Raw genomic sequence first — 20705 nt, 5'->3', positions numbered from 1 at the left:
AACAGGCCTCAGATTGTGCGGTCAGGCCACACCCACTCCACCACAATCACACTTAACACTGGCGTACCACAGGGCTGTGTGCTGAGCCCATTCCTCTACTCCCTTTACACCCACGACTGCAAGCCTGTGCATGGATCCAACTCCATCATTAAGTTTGCAGATGACACCACGGTGATTGGCCTCATCAGTGACAACGATGAGACTGCCTACAGGGAAGAGGTACAGCACCTGGCCACATGGTGCGCTGACAATAACCTGCTCCTTAACACCAATAAGACCAAGGAGCTCATTGTGGACTTCAGGAAGAAGAATGGAAGCACGCATGACCCCATCCACATTAACGGGCTGGCTGTTGAACGTGTCTCCAGCTTCAAGTTCCTGGGAACCACCATCTCGGAGGAACTGTCCTGGGCCACAAACACCTCCAGCCTGGTCAAGAAGGCTCACCAGCGCCTTTTCTTCCTCAGGACACTGAAGAAGAACCAGCTGTCTTCATCCATCCTGGTTAACTTCTACCGGTGTGCGATCGAGAGCATCCTGACTAGTTGCATCACAGTTTGGTATGGGAACTGTTCAGTGGCTGACCGCAAGGCACTGCAGAGGGTGGTGAAAACTGCCCAGCGCATCACAGGGACACCACTTCCTGCTCTTGAGGACATCCAGAGGAAACGCTGTCTACGTCGAGCTCGCAGCATTCTGAAGGACTCCTCTCACCCTGACCACGGACTGTTTAACCCCCTGCCCTCCGGGAGGCGTTTCAGGAGCCTCCGGACAAGGACCACAAGATTCAGGAACAGCTTTTTCCCTAAAGCTGTCTCCTTGCTGAACTCTGCCCTCTGACACCCCTCAACACCCCCCACACCACACATAGACTCCTCCCCCTCTTCAACACTCTGACTGATTTATTTATTTATTCACAACAAGCAAAAACAGTAACTTATTACCTGCACTACTGTCTGTTCATCCAGGAACACTGTATAATCCATTTGCACATTGTAATATTTTCTATGCACTTTACTGTCGATTGCAATACTGTAAATTATGTTCATAGTTCTGCCTATAGTGTACATACACTTTTACATAATCCATCTGTATAGTATGTTCATAGTACACCTATCTGTATATCGTGCATATAGTATTTAATATCTGTAAATTATGTCCATAATACTTACCTGTATAGTTATTGTACATATTATAGACCTTTATTCTGTACTTACTGCTTATTGCACTTCTGGTTAGATGCTAACTGCATTTCGTTGCCTTGTACCTACATGTGCAGTGACAATAAAGTTGAATCTAATCTAATCTAATCTAAAGCGTGAAGAGTAGCGGCCCTAGTACTGAGCCTTGAGGTACTCCATACTGCACTTGTGATCGATATGATACATCTTCATTCACTGCTACGAACTGATGGCGGTCATATGAGTATGATTTAAACCATGCTAATGTACTTCCACTGATGCCAACAAAGTGTTCAAGTCTATGCAAAAGAATATTGTGGTCAATTGTGTCAAACGCAGCACTAAGATCCAATAAAACTAATAGAGAGATACACCCACGATCAGATGATAAAAGTAGATCATTTGTAACTCTAAGGAGAGCAGTCTCAGTACTATGATACGGTCTAAATCCTGACTGGAAATCCTCACATATACCATTTTTCTCTAAGAAGGAATATAATTGTGAGGATACCACCTTTTCTAATATCTTGGACAGAAAAGGGAGATTCGAGATTGGTCTATAATTAACAAGTTCTCTGGGGTCAAGTTGTGGTTTTTTTATGAGAGCCTTAATAACAGCCAGTTTGAAGTTTTTGGGGACATATCCTAATGACAATGAGGAATTAATAATAGTCAGAAGAGGACCTATGACTTCTGGAAGCACCTCTTTTAGGAGCTTAGATGGTATAGGGTCTAACATACATGTTGTTGGTTTAGATGATTTAACAAGTTTATACAATTCTTCCTCTCCTATAGTAGAGAATGAGCGGAAATGTTCCTCAGGGGGTCTATAGTGCACTGTCTGATGTGATACTGTAGCTGACGGCTGAATGGTAGCAATTTTATCTCTAATAGTATCGATTTTAGAAGTAAAGTAGTTCATAAAGTCATTACTGTTGTGGTGTTGGGAAATGTCAACACTTGTTGAGGCTTTATTTTTCGTTAATTTAGCCACTGTATTGAACAAATACATGGGGTTATGTTTGTTTTCTTCTAAAAGAGAAGAAAAGTAATCAGATCTAGCAGTTTTTAATGCTTTTCTATAGGATATGCTACTTTCCCGCCAAGCAATACGAAATACCTCTAGTTTTGTTTTTCTCCAGCTGCGCTCCATTTTTCGGGCTGCTCTCTTTAGGTTGCGAGTATGCTCATTATACCATGGTGTCAAACTGTTTTCCTTAACCTTCCTTAAGCGTAAAGGAGCAACTGTATTTAAAGTGCTAGAAAAGAGAGAGTCCATAGTTTCTGTTACATCATCAAGTTATTCTGAGGTTTTGGATATGCTAAGGAATTTGGATACATCAGGAAGGTAACTTAAAAAGTCTTTTGTGGTAGAAGTGATGGTTCTTCGATACTTGTAACAAGAAGTAGAATTTACAATTTTGGCTATATGAAGTTTACACAGAACTAAATAATGATCTGAGATATCATCACTTGGCTGAATAATTTCAACACTATCAACATCAATTCCATGTGACAGTATTAAATCTAGAGTATGATTTCGACAATGAGTAGGTCCTGAAACATGTTGTCTAACACCAATAGAGTTCAGAATGTCTATAAATGCTGATCCCAATGCATCTTTTTCATTATCGACATGGATATTAAAATCACCAACTATTAAAACTTTATCTGCAGCCAGAACTAACTCGGATGTAAAATCACCAAACTCTTTAATAAAGTCTGTATAGTGCCCTGGTGGCCTGTATACAGTAGCCAGTACAAACGTAACAGGGGATTTATCATTAACATTTGTTTCTCTGTATAATGTTATATGAAGCACCATTACTTCAAATGAGTTATACTTGAAGCCTGCCCTCTGAGAAATCCTGAAAACGTTGTTATAAATTGAAGCAACTCCTCCCCCTTTGCCTTTTAGACGCGGCTCATGTTTATAACAGTAATCTTGGGGGGTGAACTCATTTAAAATAATGTAATCATCAGGTTTTAGCCAAGTTTCTGTCAAACAGAGCACATCTATATTATGATCAGTTATCATATTATTTACAAAAAGTGTTTTCGTAGAAATGGATCTGATAATCAATAAGCCAATCTTTATCATTTGTTTATCCATATTGCATTTGTTTTTTATTTGTTGAACCTCAATTAAATTGTTAACCTTAACTTGGTTTGGACGTTTTTTGTATTTTCTAGTTCGGGGAACAGACACAGTCTCTATAGTGTGATATCTAGCTGAAAGAGTTTCTATGTGCTGAGAATTAACTGACCTCTGTGACAGTCTGTCATCATGATTAAACTCAAGTTCTCTCATTATAATCAACCAAATACGCAAGATGTAAAAAATAGCTTTAGTAATTGACAACTTAAGTGATTTTAAAGGGAGCCTTCTTTACTTGCTTTTAAAGTTGGGCAATAGCATATGGCCTATAAAAAATAATAATAATCCCAGATTTTTTTTTTATTTTAGAAAAAAAAAAAATCTGATTCATGATTTAAACCAATTTGTAAATCAATATTCAAATGACGAGGAAATTTTACAAAACAAGTTTTAACAGTTCTTTATGAATCATTTAGCAGTCAAATTTATAACTGCAACAATATGATTAAAAAACAGTAATGTTATTACCTTAATGCTGGAAAGACCTTTATTTTTATTTATTTATTTTTTTAATACTAGCCCATCATGCATCTAACCATCCACTCGGCGTTAAGAGTTGTTAAGATTAAAACTGGCAGCTCAGCAGTGAGTCAGTGTAATGGACGGAGGACCTGTTAATACCTGTTAATTTTCACTTATTTTTCACAGGATCTTAAGTGAAGTGACATTCAGCCAAGTATGGTGACCCATACTCAGAATTTGTGCTCTGCATTTAACCCATCCAAAATGCACACACACAGAGCAGTGAACACACACACACACTGTAAGTACACACCCGGAGCTAGTGGGCAGCCATTTATGCTGCGGCGCCCGGGGAGCAGTTGGGGGTTCGATGCCTTGCTCAAGGGCACCTAAGTCATGGTATTGAAGGTGGAGAGAGAACTGATCATGCACTCCCCCCACCCACAATTCCATCCGGCCCAAGACTAGAACTCACAACCCTCCGATTGGGAGTCCAACCCTCTAACCATTAGGCCACGACTTTCCTTGAAGTGTTCCTGTAGCTCAAGTGGCAGAACATTGCATTAGCAAACGCAAGGTTGGGGGTTTGATTCCCCGGGAACACATGATAGGTGAAAATTGTTAGCCTGAATGCATTGCAAGTTGCTTTGGATAAAAGTGTCTGCTAAATGCATTAATTTAATATTATTTAATTTAAATTTACTCAATAAAATTTAACAGGTCAAGTTTCATGTACTTATTAGTTTTTTTTTTTTTTTTACTTAAGTAGATTTACTTAATTTCCAAATGTGTTAAATTTACTTGAAAAATGCTTGTGCAAAAACTTGCCAATTATTGAGTAAACTTGAGCACCTTGATAAGCTGGTTCAGGTGGGATTGATTTGGGTTGGACCTAAAATCTGTAGCACATTAGCTCTCCAGAAGCAGGGTTGGAAACCTTTGACCTATAGGGAACCCATACCAGCATGGGCAGAATATACAAACTGCTGCCTGGAAATGTAAGACATAGAGCAGGTTCAGAGAAATAGAAAGCACTTCTCAAAAAATAAATAAATAAACAAACAAAAAAACCTTGGCAAGCAAGCCTCACCTTTTGAAGACTACATTTTATTTATTGAAGTTCAATATTTATCAAGCTGTCGAAGTATATTAATTTCATTAAATGTATTTTAACTTGACATTTTACAACAAAACATGCATTTACATGGTATTTATTTTATTATTATTATTTTTTTTTTTACAAAGCTGAAGAAAAAAAATACTTCTGTATGGATAGTCATTGGAAATGGTCAGTGTCAATTAAACTGCTGAAATCAAAATAAAAATCAGTGATATGCTTAATTTTGAAATATCCACATACAATTTTACATTTACATTGTCCAAATCAAATTAAAAAACAAGATTATGCTGATTACATGATTCACACATAATAATAAAAAACATTTATTTTCATGTAAAATGAATTAGAATTGAAAATAAAGAGGTAACAAAGTAAACTGTAAGAGAGTTAATATGAATTGACCTTATTAAAAGCTAAATATTTTACAATTTGAACTCTGATTTCCTTTGTTCGTATTCCATAGATTACTGGGTTAGAGCAGTTTGGAAGAAGAAGATATGACAAGGTACATATTACACGTAAATCTCTAGGCATGGTAGGAACCCTGTAGCCAACAAATGCAACCACAACACTGAGAAATGCAACCGCCAACACCATTAAATGAGTGCTACATGTATAGATGGCTTTTTGGCGTGACTCCCCTGAAGAAGAGCGTAAAATAATCACATAAATGACAATGTAAGAGCAAACTATAAATATACAGTCACTTGATGTTAAGCTGAAACCGATTATTCCAGCCATGTAGTTCTTACTCAAATCACCACAGGCTAAATTAACAACTGATGTGTGCTCACAAACACAATGATAAATCACGTTTGATTTACAAAAATAAAGCGGCCCAAGCAGGCCGACCATTGCAACAACGTAAAGCAAGTTACGGAAACAAAGGGACAAACAGAATATCAATGATGTTTTAAAGTTTACATAATCATGGTACTGTAATGGGAAAATAATGGCAAAAAATCTGTCGACCGCCATCCCAACTAAAATAGTCGACTGAAAACAACCTGCCATATGCAGACAAAACATTTGAATAAGACATTCATCTTTGTAAATCATATTTTTGCCAAACAGAAAACTGATTAACATTCTCGGAACAAGAAATATTGGCTGTATAAACCCAAGAGCTGCAATAAACCCAATCAGAATGTACATGGGTGCATGTAATTTGCTTTCTTTTACAATCACCAACATTATAACTGAGTTTGCAAACAATGTGAAAGCAAAGATGATGAAAAAAGGAATGAAAAGATATCGTCGATACTCTTGCAAATCCGTGAATCCAATCAAATAGAATTCCTGATGAGAGAAGTTGAATGTTCTGTCATCCATTCCTTTGATCACAATATGCTGTGAAGACATAAATGTTTACAGTTAATGCATAGAAAACATTTACAAAAGCAGTAAAAAAATAAGCTGAATATTAGAAACAAAGAATTGTGCTTACATTTCAGCAAAGAATAGTGTGCTTTAATGTGGCTTGTATTTCATGCTCAGACCTGCATCAACTCTAGCTAAATCTAAAACCTTTTTTAATTTTAATGTCTGAAAAGTTAGTTCTTAATGCTGTAATAACATGTGAAACAGTTTTTCAAGTCTTATGCTTATATCAGGCTCCGTTTCAATTGCTTCCCCCCTCTTTGGATTTAGGACATGATACCTCTCTTAAATATTCCTCATTCCCCTCCCCTGGTACAGTGCTAGGACAGAGACTTGTCATCATTATTACTATGTTATGTTTTTGTTGTTGCTTTCCTAAATCAATATGGCTTAGGGCAGCATTCATTTTTTGGAATATAAAATGGTTCTTGCGATCTTAACAGGCCTTAATTCCAGTAAGTTAAACTTCTGTTTTCTGCAATGTCAATCAAATTAACAAATATATTGCCTAAATAAATGAACTAAATATACTCTTTGTATTTTTTTTACTAATTGCACAGCTATGCCAGCCACTTTATTCCATTACAGTTGAATAATATATTTTATTTATAACTATGATTTACAAGTAGAAAATCAAATGTGATCAAATACATGTCTTAGATTGTGAATCAAATGAGATGAACTAACCGCAAAATAACGGAGAGGCAACATGTCTTTCTATAGTGTTCTCTTCATTGACGAAAACAAAATTCATTACAAAATTAATTGAATGACCAGAAATAAGTTAACATTGATATGAAATAAAAAATAAATAAATTTACTTAAAATTATTTTTATTTCAGCTAGTCACAAAGGCAACAAATAAACTAATTAATCAACTACACTGGACAAAATTATAAATGCAGCACTTTTGTTTTTGCATGCTGAACTCAAAGATCTAAGACTTTTTCTGTGTACACAAAAGGCCTCTCAAATATTTGTTCACAAATCTGTCTTATTATGTGTTGGTGAGCACTTCTCCTTCGCTGAGATAATCCATCCACCTCACAAGTGTGACAAATTAAGATGCTGATTAGACAATATTATTATTGCACAGGTGTGCCTTAGGCATGCCACAATAAAAGACCACTCTAAAATGTGCAGTTTTATCACACAGCACAAGGCCACAAGTTTTGAGAGAGCATGCATTTGGCATGCTGACTGCAGGAATATCCACCAGAGCTGTTGCCTGTGAATTGAATGTTAATTTCTCTACCATAAGCTGTCTCCAAAGGCATTTCAGAAAATTTGGCAGTACATCCAACTGGCCTCAACCACCAACCATCTGTAACCACATTTACATTACATTAATGCCGTTAGCAGACACTTTTATCCAAAGCAACTTACAGTGCATTCAGGCTATAATTATTATTATTATTTTTAATCAGGATGTGTGTTCCCTGGGAATTGAACCCACAACCTTTTGCACTGTTAACACAATGCTCTACCACTGAGCCACAGGAAAACTCGCACCACACCAGCCCAGGACTTCCACATCCAGCATCTTCCACCTACAAGATCGTCTAAGACCAGCCACCTAGACAGCTGCTGCAAGCCTGCAACAATCGGTTTGCATAACCAAAGAATTTCTGCACAAACTGTCAGAAACCTTTTAAAGGAAGCTCATCTGTATGCTCACTGCAGTAACATACTTGAGTGGGCAAATGCTCCCATTCAATTGCGTCTGGCACTTTGGAGATGTGTTCTCTTCATGGATGAATCCTGGTTTTCATTGTACAGGGCAGATGGCAGACAGTTTGTATAGCGTTGCGTGGGTGAACGGTTTGCTGATGTCAGTTTTGTGGATCAAGTGGCCCATGGTGGGGGTGGGGTTATTTTATGAGCAGGCACATGTTATGGACAACAACCACAGCATTTTCAGAATCAGAATCAGAATGAGCTTTATTGCCAGGTATGTTCACACATACGAGGATTTTTTAGTTTTTGTGATAGAAGCTCAACAGTGCAAAAGAATGACAGTGACAGAACAAAAAACACATAATAAAAGAATTAATTTTTTTTATTTTTAAATAAGTAGGTAAGGAATGACAATATACAAGTTGACAATTGTATGGCATGTATATTACAAAAAGCAGTTATGTATGTACAGTTTATTATGTGCAAAATTTAAGTATGTGTGTTAGATAAATAAGTGTAGGTGGTCACACCTGATACTGACTGGTTTTATACAGAAACATCTTATGGATTATCTTACACTTTTTGCTCTTAAATAATTTGAATAATAAAGATCATCATAAAGATGTCTTTCTTTGGTTTGTTGACTGACATTCTGCTGTTATAGAACTATGAAAAAAATATATTAAACAAATGCCCCCATAAAGCTTATGTATTGGGAGAGAGAGAGGAGAAAAAGCTATGCATTAGCTCAGGCTTTTAGACATGAACATTTATCATATGTTCCTCAACAGTGGTGACAATAATTAGTCATACTGCAGTACATAATGGGAGTTTTTACTATGATGTTACCCAGCATGCATTGTAGTATGAAGCATTTTGTTGATTGTCACCATTGCTGAGATTCATATGCTGGTTCTTGATGACTGTGTGTGTCTAAATAATACACAAGCTTAAATAATTATATGCATTTAATGAGCTGTATTTTCTTTATAAGCAGTTGTTTTGCACGGTTGTTTACTCAAAGCCTAAACATTGGAATGAGAAGCAAGACATTGTTTTGAATGCAATCAGGACATTGTCTGCTATTTTGAATGCAATCTGGCTGGTGTCTGATGAATATCACTATATAAAAACAACTGATCTCTGCAAAGCACTACTCTCATTGCTTTACAGCCCCACACACATTGCTACAGAGAGAAATCTAATGAAGGAAGATAAGGGTCAAGATCCTAAATAAAGCAATCATTGACCACAATGTGGTGACACTTTTTTATATTCAGTAAAACATCAACATCCAAACCTGTTAATTCTCTTTTATGTGATAGAAATAAGGTCAAACTTGTTTGTAGTAAGTGAAGATACTGAGATCTAGCGAGATCTGTTAGTGTTAATGTTCTGTTGGAATATAAAGTGTTTCTATGAGTTGTTACCGTTGTGCTGAAGAGTACAACCTGTGCTTCAGTCTAACAGAAGGACAAAAACAATAGATGTTATATAGCATGTTGTTTTATTCAAAAATAATAACATATAGTTACATCATTTTATGTATGCTGTTCCTGGTTGACTGTTAGGGATTCATGTTTTATTAACACAAAACAACAGTTTTTCTGTGTATTTTTTATTGTTTTTTTTAGCCATTATTGTTATTAATTTGACAGTTTTTTATTTGTTTAAATAAACCTGTTTTATTATTTTAAAACAATAATTTGTGTATACAAAATAATCTTGTTTATGATTTTCCTTAATGAAATTCATTTGATTATTGCTTTTTTTTCTTTCAGCACCTTGGTCTGATGCAAGAACAGAACACCCTCATCAGTAAAATAAAGTGCTAATGAGCAAAACAACAAGAGTACTCAATGTACTGTGTAGCATGTGCTGTTTTGATCATTCCTATTAATTATTAAACAAAAACTTCTCATTAAACAGGAAGCCAAGAACACACATGGGACAATCTATGCAATGGTTCCATGCCTCAAGTGTTAAATGCATTTACTGGAATCAGTCAGACCAATTAATTTATTTTCACTATCACTTAAGTGTCTAAGAACTTCTTGTCATACGTGACTAATTATGACCAGATGTATCCAGTGTTGATTTAATTAGTTTCAGGCTGATTAAAAGTGGTCTTTTCTTCAGATAATTTTTTAACTTCAGGGATCCCAGATGCTCCCTGGGCTTTATTGTTTTCACTGCTAGAACAGTCCCCAAGGAAACGTGGATTAAATAACAAGCACACCTGAACCAGCTTACCTAGGTGTTAAGGGTACCCTGACATTTACAGGCAGCTAGATGTGTTATAGCAGGGTTGGAACTGAAGTCTGCAGGTAGCTAACCAGAAACAAGGTTGGAGATCCCTGCCTCATCAATCAATCAAAGTTTGATCACAATTACAACTTATTATTATTTAAAAAATGTCTGAAAGCAGTACCAAAAAAGTTAAATATCATGATGCACTTGAAAGTGCTACTTGGCAGTAAAAGCACAAAACTATTAAAGAGTACAATTTGATTTGTTTTTCACTGAAAAATCTGTGAAGATGAATTATGTCATTTACAAAATCCTAATCAGAATCAATATCTTTATTCTTCTTCACAAACTGTGCTGTGTAGATGTCAATCAAATCAAAATCTGTATATATTTTTTTAGGTAGTATGAATCTGTTATCTAATTGGTTATCAATTGAGCAAATCAGTATGAAAAAGTTGAAACTATGAAAGTTATTTTATTGACATTCTGCACTTTATTATTTTCTTATTTACATATTTATTGTATACTGTTTTTACATGTTGCCTGCCTTTACATAGATCCTTGGTTCATTCATGAAAATCGGTACACACATGTAACACACCATTACCTACAAAAAAGTATCTTGGTACAAAATCCAAAACCCAACAGGAAGTAAGTTATTTGGAATTTCCTGTATGATTTTTGTACAGTTTTTGCCATTTCCATGCCTCGTACTTTGACGAACTCCTCCTACAGTTTTAATCGGATTATCGTAAAATTTGGTGAGGGTCATCATAAGACCTTTGTGATGTTAAATTGCGAAGGTTTTGAGTTTTCGTCAAGGGGTGTGTCCCTGGCGGCCTGACAAAGTTTGATGTTTCGCCGTGAAACAGGAAGTTGCTGTAACTCAGGCATGCAATGTCCGATCTTCCCCAAACTTCACACATGTGATAGGTGTTCTGTCCTGAACAAACACCCATGACCGAATTCAGTTATAGTCATAGCGCCACCTGCTGGTAACAGGAAGTGACAAGGTTAATACTGTTATGGACTCCTGGGAACATATTAAAAAGCATCAACAAGTGTTAAATAGGCTGGCAACATACTAGATACATACTAATTCATGCTAGCAACACTTAGCTAAGTGCTAAAGCATGTTACTAATGTAGTGAAAAAGGAAGTTGCTGTAACTCAGGCAAGCAATGTCCGATCTTCCCCAAACTTCACACGTGTGATAAGTGTTCTGTTCTGAACAAACACCCATGACCAAATTCAGTTATAGTCATAGCGCCACCTGCTGGTAACAGGAAGTGACAAGGTTAACACTGTTATGGACTCCTAGGAACAAATTAAAAAGTGTCAAAAAGTGTTAAATAGGCTGGCAACATGCTAGAAACATAATAAAACATGTTAGCAACACTTAGCTAAGTGTTAAAGCATCCTACTAAGGCAGTGAAAAGGAAGTTGCTGTAACTCAGACAAGCAATGTCCGATCTTCCCCAAACTTCACACGTGTGATAGGTGTTCTTTTCTGAACAAACACCCATGACCAAATTCAGTTATAAGCTGTGTCCAAATTCAGGGTCTGCATCCTCCTTAGGATCCTTCCTACCCGGTTGAAGGAGGATGGGTCCTCCGACGACCGCAAAAACCGGACGTCGGTGTTTGTGAATTTGGACAGCCTACCATTCTTTCAGTTCCCTCCCTTAACCGTTGCTCATATCCTGTCGCCTAGCAACCGTGACAGCGCCAAGCAAGACGCGGGTGAAGAGCTCATCGTTCTCTCCCCGGAGCTTTATAAACACTTCTGTCTGCTCTTTCGTTCTTAGAAGCGTTAAAAACAGCTTCAATCACTAACAAATAAGCTGTGTGTAAGGGGATATTCACACAGGCAGTAAGGAAGAAGCTAGTTTATGAAAGTAAACTTTTTTTTTTTTTTTACATATACACGTACAAATGTAAAAAAAAAAATGCTTAATGCTAAAACAAAATGCCTAACTAGAAAACCACTGAAAATAAATATTTTTGAAAAGCCACTTTTTAAAAAACATCGAAAATAATACTCCTCCCCCACTCCGCTACCGCTCGCTTCGTCCTGCCGAAAAGAATTATGGGATAGGTAGGACGCGAAAGGATCCACCACACCCATCCTTCCAATTCGGGGAAAAGGAGGACGCATTTGTGGGCCGCGTTTGAAGGATCCTACGAATTTGGACAGCCTTCGTCGCGGCGCTGTGACGTAACATCCTTCAAATGCGTCCTCCGAAGGATGGTAGACCCTGAATTTGGACACAGCTATAGTCATAGTGCCACCTGCTGGTAACAGGAAGTGACAATGTTAACACTGTTATGGACACCTAGGGACAAATTAAAATGTTTCAAAAAGAGTTAAATAGGCTGGGAAAATTCTAGAAAGATAATAAAACATGCCATCAACATTTAGCTAAGTGTCAAAGAATGCAACTAATGCATTGAAAAAGGAAGTTGCTGTAACTCAGGCTAGCAACGTCCGATCTGCCCCAAACTTCAGACATTTGACGAGAGTCTTGTACTGAACACATCAACATGCCCGTACTCCGTTATAGTCATAGCGCCATTTACTGTGTAACACTAATGAGCTGATGGTATTTCAGCCATCTGTCCATACTAGTGAATTCCTGACTCTTAACAGGTTCGGAGCAAAAGACCAGAACGTGAGTAAACAAGGACCTTCGTTGTTTACATAATTCACCATTTTGGCCGCCCTGAAGTCGGCCACATCCTGCTTTAAGTGACAGTTATTTACGACAAGAAATTCCAGAGTCACGTGGGCGAGCCTCAAAGGAGACACTTAAACCAACCACATTCCAACATACACAAAAGGAAACCTTTCGTAAAGTTCCTTACTTTTGCAAGTCCTTATTAATATGTATTTTAAATATGTTTATGGATTGTATAAAATGGTTAATCCTTGTTATGTGAAGAGTATAAGTTGCTAGCTTATACTTTAGGAAATGTCTCTCCTCACTTTAACTTTCTCAAAGAGAGCCATGTTTCTGCAACCCCCACCCCTGCAGGTCGTAAAACTTTACGACCAGACAGGACTACACGGGACAGGAAACCTAATCCTTACAAAAGAATGGTAAAATGTACTCAAATGTAGTCTTATTGTGTATATTATTGTTTTTGCGATGCATTAGAGGTTTCCCATATAAATTGGGACTATCTGCAGTGTTATCATGTGTTAAGCAAATCTTTAAATATGTGTAATTCTGCATTTGAATGTAACTTCATGTTTTGATCACATATATATATTATGTTTAGTATTGTTCTAATCGTCATGCTCTGACAGACCCATTTATCTAGAGCAAAGTAATGAAAAATGTATGTAATCTGGAATTACAAACTGGCTAGAAATATCTGGAAATCTGACAAGCCCTAGATCACCAGGGGGTTGTCTCCACAGAGACAAAGGAACTTTTCCCTCCGCTTCAGATCGCGGACTTTCATTGGCTGTTTACGCGAAAAGAGGCGGGGACCATCTCAAGCCATAAGAACGACCGAACAAGGTCCGCCCTCTCTCTTCCGCTCTTCTTACGCTGACTCCCTTCCCTCCTGCATCGACCAACGTTGCTTCCGCACGGCCTTAGGCCGCGCTCATAGCGCAAGCCCCCTCAGCACAGGGGCTGAGAGAAAAAGCCATTTTAATGTCTCCTTTGGAAGCTTTCGTTCTTTTCTTTTCTTTTCTTTTCTTTACTAAGTTTATTCAACTATTCGCCTCTCCACGCAAGGAAGACGAATTCTGGAACATTGTTTGTTGAACCTTTCAAATACCGCGCGAGGACAGAACAAAAGACCACGTGCTCCAGCGTGCGCCGGTCTCCAGCACGCGCACGCCGGTTTCAAAAGATCCAGCGCGCCCCGATGTCCAGCTCACGCACATTGGACACTTTGCAAGTATCACTTTCTCTATGGAGATTTAAATGCTGCTTTAAATTGTTGCTGTGATCTGATCGTTGTTGGCTTCCAAAAGTTACTGACTATGATTTCCATACCTGAGCTCCTTATGTGATCTCATTCTATTTTCTCTCTCTCTCTCTCTTTTTATTTGGATTCCGTTATGTCTTGTATAAAGCTTACTGTTTGTATTGTCGTACGCATATTTACTCTGTGTGATTTGTAGTTTGATGTATTACTAGTTTAATTATTAAAAACCCATATACTGACGATTGGCTTGGACTCCACCCCACTCACATTATGAGTCACTGAGATGTCTGATCTATAGCTACAAGCTTTAAATTTAGAAACTAAATTTATCATAAGGATAGGATAATGTTTTCATGGCCAGAGAACATTTTTCCTTGAATTATAAAGCGTGATAACTTTATTGAAAATTGATAGGTCAACAGTGGTTTGCTGTAATTTACAGTAAGAGATATCACAATAATTGGTATGAAGAATGGAATATTGACATATTAATGAGTAAGTTACAGTGCCCTGTGATTATTTATTGGTATAGGCAATTGAGCTATTTTTCATAATCAATCAAATTTAATGTAACTGTCATCTGAGATATAAATTAATCATATTCCTGATTAATTATTCAAATTCCCTATATATCATTTGAGTTAATTATTCTGTAAGACTAAATGTTGTTACAACTGGCAACATGAAGTGTCATGTGTAACACTCTTATGGACTCCTAGCATGTGTAACAATGTTATGGAGTCCTAGCAACATATTAAAAAGTGCCAGCAAGTGATAAATACACTGGTAGCATGCTAGAAACATACTTAACATGTTAGCAACACTTGGCTAAATGCTAAAGCATCATATTACTGCAGTAAATCAGGAAGTTAATGTAATTCAGGCATACAGTGTCCAATCTGCCCCAAATTGAACAAGTCTGATGACAGTCCTGCCCTGAACACATAAATATGCCCGTATTCGATTCTAGTCATAGGGCCACATAATGGCAACAGGAAGTGGCATGTCTAATACAGTTATGGACTCCTTACAAAATAATAAAAAGCAACAATAAGTATTTAATAGGCTGGCAACATTCTAGAAGCATACTAAAACATGCTAGCATCACTTAGCTAAGGGCTAAAGCATGTTACTAATGCAGTGAAAAAGGAAGCTGCTGTATCTCAGGCAAGCAATGTCCGATCTTCCCCAAACTTCACACGTGTGATATGTGTTTTGTTCTGAACAAACACCCATGACCAAATTCAGTAATAGTCATAGCGCCACCTGCTGGTAACAGGAAGTGACAAGGTTAACACTGATATGGACTCCTAGGAACAAATTAAAAAGTGTCAAAAATTATAAAATAGTCTGGCAAAATTTTAGAAGCATAATAAAACATGCTAGCTACACTTAGCTAAGTGTTAAAACATGCAACTAAGGCAGTGAAAAAAGGAAGTTGCTGTAACTCAGGCAAGCAATGTTCGATCTGCCCCAAACTTCACACGTTTGACAAGAGTCCTGTCCTATACACATCAACATGTCTGTATTCGGTTATAGCCATAGCTCCATCTACTGGCAACAGGAAGTGTCATGTGTTATACTGTTATGGACTTCTAGCAACATATTAAAAAGTGCCAACAAGTGATAAATACACTGGCAGCATGCTATAAACATACTAAAACATGTTAGCAACACTTAGCTAAATGCTAAAGCAAATTTAACAAGTTTGATAAGAGTCCTTTCCTGAACACATCAGCATGCCCGTATTCGATTATAGTCATAGCGCCACCTAATGGCAACAGGAAGTGCCATATTTAAGACGGTTATGCAACAAAAAAAAAACAAAAAAACAGCATCAACAAGTGTTAAATAGGCTGGCAACATTCAAGAAGTATACTAAAACATGCTAGTAAGAGTTAACTAAGTGCTAAAGCATGCTACTAATGCAGTGAAAGAGGAAGTTGCAGTAACTCAGGCAAGCAATGTCCGATCTGCCCCAAACTTCACACGTTTGACAGGGGTCCTGTCCTAAATACATCAACATTCCTGTATTTGTTAGTCATAGCGCCACCTGCTGGCAACAGGAAGTGTAATGTTTAACATTTTTATGCACTATTTGTAACACATAAAAATATTCCATTGTGTGCTAATCATGCTAAAATTTTCTAAAACATGCTAGCAACACTTGCTATATGCTAAAGGATTCTATTAATACTATGAAACATGAAGCTGTTGTAACTCATGCATACCAGCATCCCCAGTCTGACCCAAACTTCAAGTTTTATAAGAGTCCTGGCCTGAACATAACTAAAGGCCAATATTCAACTATAAGTATAGAGCCACCTGCTGGCAACAGTTAATTACTTATTTTATACTAACTTAAACATGAGATGTCTGATCTGCCCGAAACTTTGCATGTTTGGTAAGAGTCCTGGCCTGAAGAGATTAACATGCCAATATTCAGTAGTAATCATAGCGCCACTTGTTTGCAGCAGGAAATGTGGCACAAATATTTACTATTTTATAAGAATATGGCCCAACGTTCACTGTTCCTCCTTTGGGCACCGGGTGGTGGTGAGCCCGGGTGCGAGGGCCCGTTCATCGCTGCTTGCAGCTTTAATAATTTCATTGTAACTTTTGTTGCATCTTTGTTTTGCTGTCTTTGTTTTCCGTGCAGTATGTGTTGTTGATAGAAGGAAGGCCATCACGCTATATTTGTTATTAAGGAGACTTATTTATTATATATGTATGTATCACCTGCTTTTGTTATTTGTGTGCTTGCTATGTGTAATTTGGAAAGTGTAAATAAATGGTTCCAATTGAATCAATTTAGTTTTTTCTTGAAAAGAACAATAATTGGTTTTAGGAAGCTAACACATGTTTTCTGCTGAATATTCCAATGTATTAGAGGAAAGTGGCAGGCTATTGAAAAACACTCTCATCTGTTAACAAAGGAACTGAAAAAAAATAAGTGCTGCTTCTGCTCTGCTGCCGCTTGCGGTGTGAACCCGCCTTTACTCAGGCTTTCCACACAGGTTAAAAAATCTTTGTGGTTGAAGTGCAGGATCTTGGCTGCGGGTTAAAAGCTCTGGCAAAATGCAAGACAAGAAACATTATTTTGTCATAGGCAAGGTTTGTTGTAAGAGATGTTCATCTCTTTGGATTCTATTAATAATCAGCTCCCTTAATTGTCCACACAACAAAATCACAATATTTGACATTACAAACATACATGTGGAGCTGAAACTGGTGGTAGTAGTGGTGTGCTATCTTTTGCTGCAATCTTTGGTCAAGACAGAAATTTTCAGTCAGATGGGCATCCTGAAGGACATCCCTGAATCGATAGGGGCACTTGATCTCCAGAACACCGTCCCCGCAACAAGAACACGATACTGTCCCGTCAGGTGATGTGCCAAGATGGGGTTCATTTGGTCGTACCATAAAACCACTAAGGCCAACTTTCACATTTTCATGACTCTTACACATCTCGTTTGTGTAAAACTGGCGAGCAATGCTCTCATTCTCTCTTCCCCACACCACTGCTGGAACTTGAATGTTTTTGTCATTATAGCCAATGGTTTTATTCAAATTGTCCTATCAACATGATTACTTTTAGATGCATTGTAAAATGTAGAGCTGGTGATTCTCCCTGCTCTGTCGGTATATCAGGATTGTGATGCTGATTGTTGTGTTGTAATAGCTGCTAGTTTCTTACACTGTTGGTGTAGATGTTTATTTTGATTTGTGTGCTTCCACACATCTTTCTCTTATGTCTAGTGGTATCTGCTGCTTGAGGATGGGGTCGTATATGGTAGTGAGTGGATCTGGTAGCTCTGGGGGATTCTCCTCCACCTCACACTCAGATGTTGTGTCACTATTTTCAATACTGGTAAGAACAGCAGCATCAGAAGCAGCAATCGACCGGTGTTCCAGCGTGTCAAGTCTTCATGCCACTCCTGTCGTCTTATGGCATACGGGTCAGACAGCCTGCTTCCATCCGCAAGAGTTAATTTACAAAAATAGCTGTCACGGTCCCACAGAGTCAGTGACTGTACATATTCGGAAATTCCGAACCTTCTTCTGCATCCATGTAATAAATCCCTCCTAAAACGTGCTAGCTTACACTTGTCAACATTGCATCCGCCCCTCTTTTTGCCTCCAGCTAAGCCCCATACACCCGGATACTTTGCAATGTTTACAAACTTTTAAGGGCTCTATAATGGTGCGTTCATACCAGAGGCATAGTGACATGATTACGACATAGCAAGCGGAGGGTAAATCCGAAACAACAATGGAGGACAAACTTATCATCGCTGTATGTGCATACCCAGAGCTGTATGATACTTCTTCATACTTTTACAGAAATGGGAATAAAAAGGATATTGCTTGTATATATTAGGGCTGTCGCTTTTTAGTTCAAAAATTGATTGCACAATCGATCGGACCAACCAAAAAAAGTTTAGAAAATGAAAATAGGGAATCGATTTTAACCAAATATGTACACTATTAATTTTAAAAGAATTTAACAGTTAGAAAAAAAAGAATTCCGAAAGTGCAGTATGCCTTTACGTGCCTATAAGACCCAGTGACTTCGAAAGCGACCTCTTATGCTGCGTTCAGACCAAACGCGAATAGAGCGTCTGGTGCAATGATTTCAATGTTGAGTCAATGTAAAGACGCGTTTACGCAGAGGTGTTAATTATAGGGCCTAAAAACTCTGCTTGTAATAACCTAGAACTCTGTCTAAGACTTGATGGTTGCTGTCAATTCTTCGTCATCAGTTAGGAACCTAGGTGTGCTACTTGATCGCAATCTTTCCTTAGAAAGCCACGTTTCTAGCATTTGTAAAACTGCATTTTTCCATCTCAAAAATATATCTAAATTACGGCCTATGCTCTCAATGTCAAATGCAGAAATGTTAATCCATGCATTTATGACTTCAAGGTTAGACTATTGTAAGGGAAACAGGTCAATTTAGCTCAAAGGGAATCATTTAAGATTTTAAAGGGAATTTGAACAGAATCACTGTTTCACGGCTGGTCTCTTAGACACCCTGCGATTCAGTGAACAAGCCGTTTAACATAAAATCTGCGCTGGATACTAATATCCAAACTATAGTGAAACACTATCAATTAGCACAGTAACAAGATCGGCAGTTTAAGACATTAACTTGTAAGCACAAAACACAAGATACTTCTCTTTTCAATATGAATAAGGCTTTATTAGACAAATGTAATACATATAAACTAATCTAACACATAAACGCATACACTCACACATTCATACAAGTTGCAGGAAGATCGAAAGTTAGGGAAAGATGAGTTTAAGATAATGGAAATATGGAATCCCAAGTTTACAGCAATACGTTAAATTGCATAGACATGAACAACCATCAATCACGTAATTAGCACTCGCATTGAGTTCCTCAATGAGGTTAAATTTATATTAGATACACCAGTAAAGGTCACAGTCTGGAGGTAAAGTTACTTGCATCTCCTGTGAAGAAGGAGCCTCGGTGAAAGGGCTATCCCGAGGTCGTTGATTGGCTGGAAGTTCAGGCGCTGAAGTGACGTCTTGGGAAGCCCGTGGTTGTTGGGCGTTGGCTGAAAGTGCAGAGTCGTGTGGGCTGGTTGAAGTTGAAGGGGCACCCGAGGTCAGGCGTCGGAGACTCGACGTTAAAAAACTTAACTCAGAACACGAAACTCTCAAACGGAAAAGAAAATAAATAAAGTTTGACGAGACTAGGTTGTGTTCCTTCTCATCATGGCTAAGTAGCAGCAGGCGTGCAGGCTGAAGCACGCAGAACCGCGCTCAAAGAACAATGATGATTAAACCGCATGGCTAGAAGCTAAAAGCTAAAGCTAGGTAGCAAAGCTACAAGCTAAAAGCTAAGAGCAGGCATGACTAATAGCAGAGACTTACTAAAAGCAGACTAAAAGCATGACTGATAGCACAGGCAAGGCTAGAACTAAAAGCCAAATTTCATGGTGTCTTAGGTATTTAAAGTGGCCTGTTGGCCACACCTCAAATGTTGTCTTGACCAATCAGATATTGTCTTGGCTCTGGGGGGTATCATAAATCATTTGTTTATCTTACCAAGCATGTGGTCCGAATTTTCCTGCCTTGTAGGGTCTAATTTTGGACATGATTCCTATTACCAGATTATGATATATTTTACAAATAAATGATTGTCAGGACAATATCAAGCAAGAGAATTCAATCACACACATATCAAACACAATTATGAATCCTTAAGCTATGCCATAGTTATTAAAAAAAACATACACAATAAGGGATTATAACATGATAGTCAAATGTGTGGGTTACACATAAATGAATATGGAGTGAAGCGATGGACTGACTTATTTATAAGTCTTTTTGAGTTCATTCTGGTCCATATACATGTACAAAAAGCAGTTTCTTTGCCATTCTCTTGACAAATACTTCTGTGGAGACAAAATCACTCCCCCCTTAGGAATTTCAGTCTGGTTCTGCTAGGTGGGGGGGAAGTCAATGGAAGTGTTTAACTCATGGGTTTCCATGTGATGTC

At 37.8% G+C, this 20705-nt stretch overlaps 1 protein-coding gene across 1 annotated transcript; it reads right to left on the bottom strand.

Annotated features, from left to right (window-relative positions):
* Positions 1–5308: 5308 nt before the first annotated feature.
* or55d1 (odorant receptor, family 55, subfamily D, member 1) lies at positions 5309–6253 on the bottom strand. Its single transcript, XM_052576163.1, has one exon. The coding sequence runs from the start codon at positions 6251–6253 to the stop codon at positions 5309–5311; it is 945 nt and encodes a 314-aa protein (XP_052432123.1).
* Between the last annotated feature and the right edge of the window lie 14452 nt (positions 6254–20705).

Source organism: Carassius gibelio, chromosome B15 (genome assembly GCF_023724105.1).
Source record: "Carassius gibelio isolate Cgi1373 ecotype wild population from Czech Republic chromosome B15, carGib1.2-hapl.c, whole genome shotgun sequence".
NCBI lineage: Eukaryota > Metazoa > Chordata > Actinopteri > Cypriniformes > Cyprinidae > Carassius > Carassius gibelio.
Note: the sequence above shows the minus strand (reverse complement) of the source record. Positions and strands in the feature narration are given on the sequence as shown.

Coding starts and splice junctions, on each gene's coding strand:
- or55d1 (XM_052576163.1), bottom strand. CDS start 6,253: ATGGATGACAGAACATTCAACTTCTCTCATCAGGAATTCTATTTGATT.